The sequence below is a fragment of the Nicotiana tabacum genome, chromosome 16, assembly GCF_000715075.1.
Source record: "Nicotiana tabacum cultivar K326 chromosome 16, ASM71507v2, whole genome shotgun sequence".
NCBI lineage: Eukaryota > Viridiplantae > Streptophyta > Magnoliopsida > Solanales > Solanaceae > Nicotiana > Nicotiana tabacum.
Window position 1 is genome coordinate 94,921,507 of NC_134095.1, and position 15,762 is coordinate 94,937,268.

Sequence of the window (15,762 nt, forward strand, 5' to 3'; positions counted from 1 at the left end):
TAGAAAATTAGCATGAAACTGAAACAATGGATATTAAAAAATAAAGAATTAATCATAACAATCAACACGGAAATCTATTATTCCAGTCACTCACCCTATGTACCTAATTCATAAATTTTTTTGTTCCCTTTCTCCTTTCCTAGTAACCCGCCTTTTCATATCTTACTTGTCCAGACAACCTGGTCTTTATATATATTACTGAAAATTTGAAAAAACAAAAGAAAGAAAGGAACAATTAAACATTAAGAGCCAAAGAAATTACATAGTATTTCTTGTGAGAATTGGGTCACGTACGCCTGGAAAGTTTGACTTGTAATCCATATTTGAGATACATAGTCAAAGCCATTTTGGGTGAAACAGGATGACCTTCGACTACCTTGACATTGTAACGGTAGAGAATGGATGCAGCGACGAATTTCATCTGATAGTAAGCAAAATCTTTGCCTAAACAAAGGCGAGGTCCTCCATTGAAGGCTGTGAAGCGATATGCGGATTCGGTCATGTAGCGGCCATCTCTCAGCCACCTCTCTGGTTTGTATTCTCTACAATCTTCCCCCCATATCCCTTCCATTCTTCCCATTGTATAGATTGCATACACTACCTTTGTTCCCTTTTTCAGTACTGTCCCGTCTGGGAATACGTCGTCTTCAACTACCTACATAACAAACCAAACAATTGATCGATGAGCAAAGAATGGAAAGACCCTTATATGCCAGTTACGTTCAACTAGTTTTTTCTATTTTGACTTTAATAGCGTACAGCTTGGATGTTTCTATTCTTGGAACATCGATGCCCAATTGATCATTTCAGGAAGTCATATACCTTTTTCTCTCCAACCAACAAATTGTTAGAATAGTTGAACTAAATAAAGAACCTAAAAACACTTCACCTCTACCGGTCAAAAGAGAAAAATAAAAGAAACAAGACGTCCACTTCTCTAAAGAGGACCATCAAACACTGGCGGAGCCAGGATTTTCATTAAGGGGAGTCAAAATATAAAAAATAAACTCACCAAGAAGTCAAGGGGTGTCATTATATAGTATATATATACATATTTTTAAAAAAATTACCGAGCTATACAGTGTAATTTTCTGGCGAAGGGGTGTCAACCGATACCCCTTTGGTGCATGTGGCTCCGCCACTACCATCAAGGCATACACTATACGAATAAATACTCCATCCGTTTCAAATTAGATGAGGTACTTTCCTTTTTAGTCTATTCCAAAATAAATGACACATTTTTAAATTTGAAAATAATTCAACTTTAAACTCTTCATTTTATTCATTTTACCCTTAATGAAAAGTTTTTATAATCACACAAATGTCATGGCCCACAAAGCTTTTACCTCTTAAGCTTTTACAATCACATGTTTCAAAACTTTTCTTCTTTTTTCTTAAACTCCGTACTGAGTCAAACTATCTCGTCTAAATTGAAACATGGGAAAATGCTACTATTAAAATTAAAAGTCCCTGAAGGATAAAGTTTACATCTACTGCTAAAATTATAGACTAGTATGATCAAATATAAACAGTTAGATTTTTATTAAAATAGGAATACTTAAATAAAATAGTGTTCACGTGTATTTTATGCAGAAGGTGGGAAAGTTTTACCTCTTTGTGATCAACTGGAACAGAAGGATACAATCTGAGAGCTTCTGAAAGAGCAGCTTGTAGATATTCCATTTGCTTGATCTCTTTGGGCTTGAAAATCAAAGGACTTTCCTTAATGGCATCCTCTGATCTTTCATTCAAAATCTTAGAAATCTCAGCCAAAATTCTTTCTTCAACCTCCGGATTACGATTCAAGAGCCAGAAAAACCAGCTTAATGCAACTGAAGAAGTGTCTCTTCCAGCAAGAATGAAGTTGACACAAATATCTCTCAATAACTTACCCGAAAATGGCTTTCCTTGTTCATCTCTTAGCCCCATGAACACTGTTAAAAGATCCGATCTTTTTTTGCTACTCTCATCTTCTAAAGAAAGCTCTTTCTTTCTAGTTTTGATAACTTCATCAGCAAATTCATTCACTTTCTTCAATGAATGCTTCAACGTCCTCTCTGTTCCTAACCCAAGCCACCTCATGGTTTTCCAGACAAGCGTGGGTGTGACAAACCGGAGAATGGTTGCCTCGGTTGCTGATTCGAAAGCTTTGGCGAATTGAATTTCAGGTAATCCAGGGTGGAGACACCCTGGATCAACCCCGAAAGCAATCATGCATACATTATCGAATGTGAGCCTAAGGAGAACATCTTGAAGATCAATAGGGATTGATTGCTTCATTGAATCTTCCAAAACAGGTAAGAGCCTAGAATGAACAAGCTCCAGCAACGAATCAGTAGTCATTTTCCTAAAGTTAGCAGAATGGAACTCAATGCTGGCTGTTTTCCTCTGTTTCTGCCAAATCTCATCATCTGCACTGAATATTCCATCTCCAAGTAGGTCCCTAACAGTGCTTCTAAAGTATTCACCTTTAGGGAAATTTGAGAATTTTGTCTTGAGAAGATACTCAAGATTCCGAGGATCGGATGTCACCACACAGTTGAGGTTGGTGAACCATGGACCTCGGAACGTAAACGTCCCATTCATCCGACAAAGAACATCAGAAATCCACTCATACATGTCTTTCCGTAACCCTAAAATCAAAGAAGGCAACATCCCTACTAGTGGCCAATTTGGTAATCCTTGTTTCTTCCCCTGCCTTAAAGAATGTATACAAATGAAAACAACAAAGGCTAGGAATATTTCCATCATTTGTATCTCTGGCAACAGAAGAAAACTTGTGTTGGGGTTAAAATATGCAAACAAGGATGTGGAGGATGAACAAGTCATGTTAATGGTGTTCAATGAATTCATCATGTTGTACCTATGCAGGGAGTGGTTGTTTTGGTGTGATTCTACTGCTAGAAATATACTAGTTGTTATAAGGGGGAGGTGTATAGTTTGTGTTTTCTTGGCGTGCTTAAGTTTGCACTATCAGCAGTTTTGATTTGGTGAGCTGAAAATAGAATAGAGGTTTTCTCACAATATTTGGGTCTCAACTATTTGGTGCTTGGTCCTAATTGATTTCAATCACTTTTCTTGTAAAACAGGGTTTTGATCAAAAATCAATTTTTGGAAAGAGTGGAAATAAAGACATGTCTTATTAAAGCTTATGGGGTTGACCATACTTGGAAGGTTTTTGCATTAGAGTGGGTGAGATAGTTAACCTAAGTATAATTGAGTCTGTCGCACACGTTTTGCAGGCCATTAATTATTTGTTTTTTCAGTTCGTTCAGGGGGTTTTGTGCTAATGTGCATACTAAAATTTTCAGGTGTGTGGTTTAGCTACAAAAACTTTTGGTTTCGTGTTTACCTTTTTGTACTGGTGACACGTCGAAACTATTCCTTTTTGGTTAGTTTCTGGGCAATTGTCCACGTGTGTAGCTGAGCTGCCTGATTCGGGTCAGCCCATTAACCCGCGCAGGTTTTATGAACCGGATCCTTCCCTTTTTTCTTTTTTAAATTTAAACTAGTATTAGTACTCACGCGATGCGCGGACACAAATTATGTCAAATTGTAATCTATGTTGTTTGAATTATGTGCAAATAACCTTAAAATATAAACTTTTCATATAAAAATTATATAACATTAGATATTAATTTTGAAGCAAGATATGAAATTATTATTCAAATCTCGTAGTAGACAACTTTTATTTTTTTTGTAGCAACCTATTCCCTTGATTTTAGTACTTGTATTTCATTTCGGTGTCAATATTAAAAAATACTAAATATGTCATGTTGTGATCTGTGTTATTTGAGCACATTATATCATATTATTTTAAGAAAATTCTTATTATCACTTTGTTTTTGACTGAAAGTCAAATATGTCTTATTCATCACATCATTTTATGCAAATTATTTTTTTTTTTGTTCTTTTCTTATAGTTATTGTATTATTTATTATTTAATATTATTATACTGTCATATAATTTTTTATTAGCTTAATAATTTAATTAATATCTTGCTTATTATCTTTTGAATAGTCTTTAATAAATATAAATATTTTATTCTTGAAATTTGGTATATTTTTATGCTTGTATCCTCTTATTCGGAATTTTTTAATCATTTAAATTTATCAGTAATATTTTTAAATATAATTTAATTATTTAATTTATTTATTTTTCAATTAATTTAAAGTATAAATCACACTACCTTTATTTTTTTATACATCTCTTCCCTACTATATTTTAAATAGTTTTTATATTAATATTTTACCTATAACCAAAATAATATCATATTTAATTTTAAATTGTAACTTTGAATTAGTCTAAAATATTAATATATAAATTATTTGATTATTACGTTCCAAATATATTGAGTTCTCTTATAATTAGTTTTGTATTAGATGCAGTTAAATTTTCTTTTCTTTTTAGCTTTAAGATACAAATTTAATTTTTAATTATCATTAGTAAAATTACCTATATCAGAAATTAATTTATATTTTTAAAATTTTAATTTAATCATAGAAAAATATTTCTTAATTGTTTGAACACATTATATCTAAATATTGTAGTAATATTACTATTTTATTTCTTTAAATGATATTTTCAAAAATAAAAAAAATTATGAAATAAAAAAAATCTCATCTTAAATTTAAATAATTCTTATCATTCTATGTTGTAAATTGGACCGCATTTTCAAAATATTATGTTATGCTTTCAAACTTAAACTAACTGCACTCAATTCAGATATTAGTCATAGAAAAATATTTTCTTAATTGTTTGAACACATTATATCTAAATGCTGTAGTAATATTTTTGCTATCATTTTATTTCTTTACGTAAATTTTTTTATTTTTTAGTTTTAAGATTCAAATTTAATTTCTTATTTTCATTAGTACCTATATTGTGTATTTTTAAATATGTATTTGTTTTTTTATTTTTCATAAATAAGACTTCAATTTCGTGGTATTCTCCATAGTTTGAGCATTCTCGACATAGTTTTAAGAACTTTCTAATCTCAAATTCAAATAATATTTCCCTTTCTTTCTAATAGTAAATTTTTAATAATTTAATTTTAGTCTAATATATAGTTTTATTACGTTTTATGTGGCTTTTCATTAATTTGTAACTTTATTTAATATCATTATCACTACTATTCTTTATATAATATAGATAAATATATATAAGTTTTTGTAATCATAAAATAAATATTTATTTTGTTTTAAAAATATTTCTCAAAAATTTAAAAAAATTTAAGTTTTGATAATATTTTTAAGTATTGTATATTTACATTTATTTTATTTTCGAAACTTATGATTTACAAATTTCCTCAGATTATCTCTAATTTATTTTTATTATTCAATATTTAGTTTTTGATTTTATCTATTAGACTTGAGTTATGTGGACTTATCTATATTATGATTTTTCTTATCATAATATAAAAAACTTTCTCATCTCAAATTTAAATAAGTTTTACCCTTTTCTCTATAATAAAAAATCTGAATTTTTATTTTTTCTCTATTTATTGATATATATATATATATATTTATATAATATAGATAAATATATATAAATTTTTGTAATCATAAAATAAATATTTATTTTGTTTTAAAAATATTTCTCGAAAATTTTAAATTTTTTAAGTTTTAATAATATTTTTAAGTATTGTATATTTACATTTATTTTATTTTCTAAACTTATGATTTACAAATTTCCTCACATTATCTCTAATTTATTTTTATTATTCAATATTTTAGTTTTTGAATTTATCTATTAGACTTGAGTTATGTGGACTTATCCATATTATGACTTTTCTTATCATAATATATAAAAACTTTCTCATCTCAAATTTAAATAAATTTTACCCTTTTCTCTGTGATAAAAAATCTGAATTTTTATTTTTTCTCTATTTATTAATATATATAAATTTTTGTAATCATAAAATAAATATTTATTTTGTTTTTAAAATATTTCTCAAAAATTTTAAATTTTTTAAGTATTGTATATTTACATTTATTTTATTTTCTAAACTTATGATTTACAAACTTCCTCACATTATCTCTAATTTATTTTTATTATTCAATATTTTAGTTTTTTATTTTATCTATTAGACTTGAGTTATGTGAACTTATCCATATTATGGCTTTTTTATCATAATATAAAAAAAATTCTTATCTCAAATTTAAATAAGTTTTACCCTTTTCTCAACGATAAAAAATCTGAATTTTAATTTTTTTTTCCTCTATTTATACTTTATTTTTAATATTATATTATTCAATAACTAATATTATTATATTGTCATGTGAATTTTTATTAGCTTGTTTGAATTTAATATCTATTTCTACCACACTCATTCTAATATAATATTGATAAAAATTTAAAAACTTTTTCATCTCAAATTCAAATAATTTTTATCATTCTATTTTCTAATTTGGACCGCATTTTAAAAAAGTATGTTATGCTTTCAAATTTAAACTAACTGCACTCAATTCAAATATTAATCATAGAAAAATATTTTCTTAATTATTTGAACACATTATATCTAAATGTTGCAGTAATATTTACGTATAAAATATTCGTTTGCATGATTTATCAATATTAATATGACTTTGTTATTCTTGTTATTAAAATATTTTTTCTTGATTATTTAATTTTTTTACCTTATAAATAATTTGTATACTTTATGTAAGATCTTAATTTGCTGCTTGAATTTATTTAATTTTTAAACTCAATAAATTTTTAATATCGTAAGTAAATTTTAGTTTTATTTTATAGCTCCAAAGTACAAATAGTCATAGCTTATCTCAATTTATGTCTTTCTATATTTTTTATTTTTTTATTCTAGTTTTTTAATTAATTTTTTACCTTCATATTTTAGCTAATATAGAAGAACATCTATGAGTGAATCAATATATATATATATATATAGAGAGAGAGAGAGAGAGATAGATAGATAGATAGATAGATAGATAGATAGATAGATAAATAGATAGATACAAATATACATATAAATATAAATATAGATATAAAGATTGGATTTGTCTAAGATCTATTTGGATTTTGTATAAGATTTATTAAACTACTTTCATTAATTATGTTTCCATTTATAATTTTTAATTATTAATGTTGTTCTAAAATTGCCAAGTGGCTTCATTTTAGCTTGTCACTTAGCTTAACCTCATGCTTCACTACCCTCCTTTTAATAATATATATATATAAATTATTTCATTCTTTACTTCCGTTAAAATCTTTCTTTTAATTCTATTACATATAAATGTCAAATGAAACCAGGTCAAATACTTTAAGGACTTGTAATTTTCGATTATGTGATAGCAATTTTACAACAAAAAAAAAGGTCAGATACATAATAAAAGTTAACACCTGTGTACGAGTAAAATCGGGGGCAAAAGTTTCCCCCGATTCCCCAATAAGGAAACAAGAGGGAAGCACGGTCTGGATGCGACTATAAGCAAGGCCGAAGGACCCCTCGTATCGGAACCCGGGAGGAGTGAACGATGTACCTGGGATCGGCCACGGTAAAATAACGGACCCAAATCAAGTAAAGTTTCTAGACCACGGAAAACGTGGAGAACTGTTATGCATGACAAGTAGGGAGCCGTAATATTCGCCCTCAACTAGATACTTTTCCAAATAACTAGATTAAAGTATATACAATGCACCAATTCTACATATAAAGGAGATTTGCACCAAGTAGCTTTAACTCGAAAACTTCTACATGAATGTGGAGTATCTACACATGATAAAGACTCAATTTCAGATTAATTCCCAATTAGCATTTATACAAATTCTCCTATATGAGTCTGAAAAGTCTATACATAATGAAGACTCAACATATACTCAATCTTACACTATCCCAAGTGTCCAACAATTCACTAATAAGTCCAATACATATGTAAAATGCATGCAATATATCGATGATATGCACGAATATGTCTATATGAGTCTAGAATGTCAATAAATGCTCAAGATTCAAGCATAACCAATATCCAGCACATTCGATATGCTTTAATATGGTCCAGCACGTCCCATATGCTCCAACACGATACGCCTAACACCTGCGCTCATAGTACCCAATGTAACATAGGTAATCACCTGACTTCGAATGGACATATCCATATCTAAGCATCGCATGAAAATTCATCATACCATAACATATTAATATCACAATAACTGCACAACATAAATCATCGTTCTATAACAATATCAATATTACAATAACCGCACGGCAAAAATTATTGTGTCATAACATTATCAAATGCATGAATAACTCACGTGCCATAATTCTCAACTGCACGAACAACGTATATGCCATAATTCTCAACTGTACGGACAACTTATGTGTCATAATCTCAGTCTATATAAGAGAACCATATGCAAGGACGCATGCAGATGTACATGGACAAATAAATAACCATATAGGAATGTACGCATGAGATGATATCTATACATGCGTATAACCACAGCTCCAATATGTAATTCATCATAAATATCATCAAGTCCAAATAAAGCGTCAAAAACTAGACATAATCTCTATCATAAATAAGAAAGTTCAGGTAGTCATAAAATTTATTACAACATATCACAATTAGAGCATGTACCAAAATAAGGCATAACAAAACCTAGAATCTACTCCGAACATAATATAACCTTGGTGCCCGCATATACGTTGGTTACCTCGCATATACGTTACCACAAACAAATAGCATGTAGCACGTGAGTCCAGTTTAAAAAATATTCCCCCAAGTCAAGGTTAAGAAAGATACTTACGTTCTCATGGCTAGTCTTCAACTCAAATCACACCTTTTTTTATTTGTTTTTGACCTTCAATTACCTAAAACCTAGCAAACTATCATTCATGAAAGTCAAACAATACTAAAGGAAGCAATCCCAAATCATAAAGTTTCGATCTTTAAAAAATGTTCAATAAGTCAACAAAAGTCAATTTGAGCCCACATGATCAAAACTCTAGTTCAAGGTGGGATCTTGTTGATCCATAATTCCACGAGTCCAAATATATAATTAGTTTTCGAATTTAAGTTCAAATCGACACTCAGAATATGAAAATATAATTTCTTATCTTTTAAGTCAACACCCTCTTTCTTCTTTAAGATTCCTTGATTTAGAGCCACAATCAATGATATATTCATCTTATAACTAGATTTGAGTGAGAATCACTTATCCCCTCGTCTTAGGTGAAAATCGCGTCGAAACTTTCCTCAATCCGAGTTCCCTAACTCTCTAATTAATATAATTAAGTACAAGAAATGAAGTTTTATAGCAAAAAGTTGAATTTTAGCTTCAGGTGTTGGATGCCCTCTCGGAAGCAAAGTGTTCACACTTCACTCCTCCTTCTGGTCTGGAACAGAGGATGGACGTGAAACGTCCACCTTGTCCTCCACATTTGATGCACTTTTCACTTTCAAACAACTCTCCAAACACCTCAAAACTCACCCGAGGTCCCGTAGATCCCGTCTAATCATTCTAACTAGTACATATACCATATACGAACTTGTCTAAAGTCTCAAAATATATACTAAAATATTATAACAAGAATCAAGTATCAAACAAAACTTATGAACTTTCTTAAGTCCTCCAACCTCCAACTTACACAAGATATGTCTGAATCACACCGAGCCTTTCGTGACTCTTCCAAAATATTCCAACAAGTCCATATATCTTATATGAACTTATCCGAAGGCTCAAAAATACCCACGGTAATTTCATAATAAAGAATTGAGGCTCAAACCGAATATAGTTTCTCTTAGGTTCTTAAATCTTCATTCTTTCAGAAGAGTGTTTGAATCACAGTTCAACACTTCCGATTACTTCCAAACTTTGCACACAAGTTCAATTCAATTATATAAGTCTCCGAACACCAACTGAAGTTCAATAATATTAAAGTCAACTCTTGATCAAACTTATGAACTCTTAAGTACTTTAGTCAACTTCTAACAAATGATGTCTAATCTTTCAGGAGTATCTAAAACTCAATCCGAACAAATGTACAAGCCCAAAATCATCATAAGAACCTAACGGAATCATGAAAACTCGATTTCGAGTCCGTTTACCCAAAAGTTAAACTTTGGTCAACTCTTCTTAGCCTAAAGCCCCTTGTTGTCAATCAAGTATTCCAAATCACTCACGAACCACTCAAAACTCGAACCAACCATATATACAAGTCATAAAATATCATATGAACCTATTCGTGGTCTCAAATCACAGAACGAGATGCTAGAACTCTAGACAACTGATCGAGTCATTAGAATTTAACAAAAGAAAAGAATAACAATTAAAGTGAATACTTAAATTGGTAGAATTATTTTTTCGAACATAAATGTGTGTGTGAATGCTTTGAATCAGGGGAGATTTAATTAATAAAATTGGGTTCACGTGAATCCATGGTCTTTCCAATAAATTAGATATTCCATGTATATAATTCACATAAATTATCTAATATTATCTTCTGGCACCAATAATTTAAAAGAACTAAGTGGTTCACTGGTTGGAAATTGGTTTTATTTCCCTAAGGACAAGGGATCGAATCTCACTTGTACTTCGTTCTTGTAAGTTCTCATTTTTTACTTTACCAAAACAAGTACAACAATTTCTTAATCTGAAGTTTAAACAAGTGATAATTAGTGACGTAACAAAAATAATTATACAATCCCCAAAAGAATAGTCTACCAATGTGTGTGTCAAGACCTGGTATCACAAGTATGTGGGCATCTAGTAGAATGTGCAAAAGAATAAAACACATCCTACTGTTTGAAACAGAATAGACAACCAAAAATAAGGAAAAGACTCCATCGGGCTGCTGAACGGCATAGGAAGGGAGAAGCTCACCGTGGAATCTTGGGTCGGATCAAGAGTATGCACCAGCCTGGTAACCAGATGTACCTACCTCAGATCATGTACAATTAAGTACAAAAGTGTAGTATGAGTACATAAACAATATGTACCTAGTAAGTATCCTGTCTAATCTCGAAGAAGTAGAGACAAGAGGTCGACTTGACACTTACTAGGGTCAAATAATATGAGAAAGTGTTATACTAAGCATGGATAGCACAAATGATTAAAAATTTATAGAAAGGGGTAATAGGTCCTTTCCTAGATGATATCACAGTTAGCTATTTACATTTTAGGGCATATAACAAAGTTCAGTCCACAGTAATATACCGAGCAAGAAGCATATGCAAGTAGTGTCGAGGTCGCATGGCCCGATCCAATATAAAAGTAAAATGTGCACTGCCGGAGGGCCGAACGGAGCAAACCATAGATGCATCTATTACCCGCTCGGGAATCATACATGCGACGCAGTAAAATGTAATTAAACACAATAACAGGCAAGCAAGAATATATATTAGGAGAGCAATTACTCACAAAAATATCAACTTCTCTTTAAAAGGGGCCAAGAAAATGATGTTCCTCTTATTAGTTTCATATACCACATTCAACATGATTTAAGCAATCCAAATTAATCATAAAGTTACAAGAATAACACATAAATCATGCTTTTGGGTCCTAGACTACCCGGACTTAGCACAATAGTGGCTACGCACGGACTCTCGTCACCTAGTGCGTACGTAGCCTCCGCATTTAGTGGAAAATTATTCAATTGTTTGACCTATGGGGACAATTCCCTTTTACAAGATTAGATAGGAGACTCACTTCGCTCCAAAGAATACTTCTAATACCAAGAACGTGCTCAAACTCTCGATTTGGAGCCACACGATCCGAAACTAATTAAACAAGGTAGGAACTAGTCAATACAAGCTCAAGAGTTCGCATTTTAATTACTAAAGTGATTTCCCTACCTTAAACACAAGTTCCTAAAATCCAACCCCGGGGCCACGTACTCGGATTCCGAAATGTTTCGAAGAAAGTTGTCCTCTATAATCTATATATCAATAATATGTGATTTGTACTTCATTCCATAACAAATTTCGCTATCTGTGAGAGAATATAAGAGGGAAATTTTGCATACCAACCATTGCACGATAAGAAATGAATAAAGAGTAGTTTTCTAATACCCTATAGCCTCTCGAAGATATATACAGATGTCTCCATACCAATCCACAAGACTCTATTAGGTTTGCCCATGACTTCTGAGACCAATGTGAACCTAGTCTCTGATACCATGTTGTCACGACCCAATTTCATTACAGGTCGTGATGGCGCCCAACACCATTGTCAGGCAAGCCCACGCGAAAATATTAATAAGTTCTCATTTTTACTTTACCAATACAAGTACACCAATTTCTTAATCTGAAGTTTAAACAAGTGATAATTAGTGACGTACCAAAAATAGTTATATAATCCCCAAAAGAATAGTCTACCAATGTGTGTGCCAAGACCTGGTGCCACAAGTACGTGGGCATCTAGTAGAATATGCAAAAGAATAAAACCTATCCTACTGTCTGAAATAGAATAGACAGCCAAAAATAAGGAAAAGACTCCATCGGGCTGCTGAACGGCATAGGAAGGGAGCAACTCACCTTAGAATGTCGGGCCAAATCAAGAGTATGCACCAGCCTGGTAACCAGATGTACCTGCCTCAGATCCTGTACAATTAAGTACAGAAGTGTAGTATGAGTACATAAATAATATATACATAGTAAGTATCCTGTCTAATCTCAAAGTAGAGACGAGAGGTCGACTTGACACTTACTAGGGTCAAATAATATGAGAAAGTGTTATACTAATCATGGATAACACAAATGATTAAAAATTTATAGCAAGGGGTAACAGGTCCTTTCCTAGATGACATCACAGTTAGCCATTTAAATTTCAGGGCATATAACAAAGTTCAGTCCATAGTAATATACCGAGCAAGAAGCATACGCAAGTAGTGCCGAGGTCGCACGGCCCGATCCAACATAAAAGTAAAGTGTGCACTGTCGGAGGGTCGAACGGCGCGAACCATAGATGCATCTATTATCTTGCTCGTGAATCATACATACGACGCGGTCAAATGTAATTAAACACAACAACAGGCAGGAAAAAATATATATCAGGAGAGCAATTACTCACAGAAATATCAACATCTCTTTAAAAGGGGCCAAGAAAACGATGTTCCTCTTATTAGTTTCATATACCACATTCAACATGATTTAAGCAATCCAAATTAATCATAAAGTTACTAGAATAACACATAAATCATGTTTTTGGGTCCTAGACTACCCGGACTTAGCACAATAGTGGCTAAGCACGGACTCTCGTCACCTAGTGCGTACGTAGCCTCCGCATTTAGTGGAAAATTATTCAATTGTTTGACCTATGGGGACAATTCCCTTAGATAGGAGACTCACTTCGCTCCAAAGCATACTTCTAATACCAAGAACGTGCTCAAACCCTCAATTTGGAGCCACACGATCCGAAACTAATTAAACAAGGTAGGAACTAGTCAATACAAGCTCAAGAGTTCGCATTTTAATTACTAAAGTGATTTCCCTACCTTAAACACAAGTTCCTAAAATCCAACCCCGGGCCCACGTACTCGGATTCCAAAATGTTTCGAAGAAAGTTGTCCTCTATAATCTATAGATCAATAATATGTGATTTCTACTTCATTCCATAACAAATTTCTCGGTTAAATCTAACATTTATCAAAATCCTAGGTTTTGCTCTAACCCCATGGTCTTTCCTTAACCTTTGTGTTTTAATCTACCTGAGGTTCAAGTATTAAACTAGAAATAAATAGGATGAACTTACCTCAAGATGCTAGGTGAAAGGCTTCTCTCAAGACCTCCAAAATCGCCCAATGAATGAATGAAAATGAGCGAAAATGGCCTAGAGCCCGTAATAAATGAAGGTCACTGCTTCAGTAATTTCCGCATCTGCAGTCCTGCGCTGCACCTTCGCCCACCGCATCTACGAAAAGGTGTCTGCTTCTGCGGAAATTCATCTGGGCCACTGGGCCGCTTCTGCAATTCCGCTTCTGCGGAAGCTTAGCCGCTTCTGGCTTGGCCAGCCTTGGCCACATTTGCGAGAGAACGACTGCTTCTACGGCCTCGCACCTGCGGCTGACCAACAACATGTGCGGTTATGACAGAAGACTGGAGCTTCAGCTGCTTCCCAAGTTTTCCAACTTTACTCGAGCATCGCCCGATTGATGCTCAGGGCCCCCGGGCCCCGTCCGAATATACCGATAAGTTTGAAATCATAAAATGGACTCGCTCGAACCCTCGGAATGCCTGAAACAATGCTAAATCTAAGAATCAACCCCTAAAACCAATTGAATCAAACTTATGAACTTCAAGTTCTTTAATTCACTCCTAACGTGCCGAAACGTACTTATACTACTCGGATTGACACCAAATTTTGCGGGCAAGTCTTAACTGTTATATTGGACCGCTACCAGGCTCTGGAACCAACATACGTGCCCGATACCAACATGATCAATCATTATTTAATTTCATTAAATCCTTAGAATTTCAGTTTAACAATTTCTAACAAAAATTTGTTACTCGGGCTAGGGACCTCGGAATTCGATTTCGGGCATACGTCCAGGTCTATTTTCCTACGGACCCTACGGGACCGTCAAAACACAAGTCTGGGTCTGTTTTCTAATAATGTTGATCAAATTTAAAATTAGCCTTTTAAGAAAATCTTAGGGAATCAAGTGTTCCTATTATAACCAAAACTCTTCCAAATCCCGAACCAACCATCCCCGCATGTCGTAAATTAGTTAAAGCAAGCGCAGAAAGTTTTATTTAGGGGGGTGGGGTTCTAAAAAGCAAATTAACCAGTCGGGTCGTTATATTCTCCACCTCTTAAACAAACATTCGCCCTCCAACGGACATAGAAAAGTACCTGAGCTAGGAAAAAGATGGGGGTATTTGCTCTGCATGTCCTCCTCGGACTCCCAGGTCGCCTCCCCAACTGGTTGGCCCCTCCTCATAACTGGCGATCTTGTCTATCAATAATGGCAACTGGCTCCTCCTCATAACCCAGACTCTCATCCAACTGAATAGTACTGAAGTCTAACACATGGGACAAGTCAGCGTGATACTTCCACAGCATCGATACATAGAAAACTGGATGAACTTCTGACAAGTTGGGGGTAAAGCAAGCTCGTAAGCAACCTCCCTAACTTGTCTTAACACCTCAAATGGGCCAATAAACCTTGGGCTCAACTTGCTCTTCTTTCCGAATCTCATAACACCCTTCATTGGCGAGACTTTCAAGAGGACCTTCTCGCCAACTATGAATGATACCTCACGCGTTTTCTGATCCGTGAAACTCTTCTGCCTGGACTGAGTTGTGTGAAGCCTCTCCTGAATCAACTTTACCTTTTCCAAGGCATCTTTCACCAAGTCTGTACCGTACAACTTAGCCTCACCAAGCTCAAGCCACCCGATAGGAGAACGACATCGCCGACCATATAAAGCCTCAAATGGAGCCATCTCTATGATGGACTGATAGCTGTTGTTGTAAGCGAACTCTACCAAAGGCAAGAACTGATCCCACTGTCCTTTAAAGTCAATCACACATGTTCTGAGCATGTCCTCCAAAATCTGAACTATCCGTTTTGACTGTCCGTTGGTCTGAGGGTAAAATGCAGTGCTGAGCTCCACACGGGTCCCCAACCTAAACGGCTCTCCAGAAATGAGAAGTGAACTGAGGGCCTCTATCTGATATGATGGAAATAGGCACACCTTGCAACCGGACTATCTCCGAAATGTAAATCTGAGCCAATCTCTCTAATGTGTAAGTAGTCACAATTGGGATAAAGTGTGCCGACTTGGTCAACCTATCAATAAT

At 33.4% G+C, this 15,762-nt stretch overlaps 1 protein-coding gene across 1 annotated transcript; it reads right to left on the reverse strand.

Annotated features, from left to right (window-relative positions):
* Positions 1-3,145, reverse strand: LOC107768511 (cytochrome P450 86B1-like). The gene is made up of 2 exons (XM_016587639.2): positions 1,612-3,145; positions 1-655 (listed from the first exon to the last, which is right to left on the reverse strand). The coding sequence occupies exons 1-2, from the start codon at positions 2,854-2,856 to the stop codon at positions 287-289; spliced, it is 1,614 nt and encodes a 537-aa protein (XP_016443125.1). The 5' UTR covers positions 2,857-3,145; the 3' UTR covers positions 1-286.
* Positions 3,146-15,762: the final 12,617 nt, after the last annotated feature.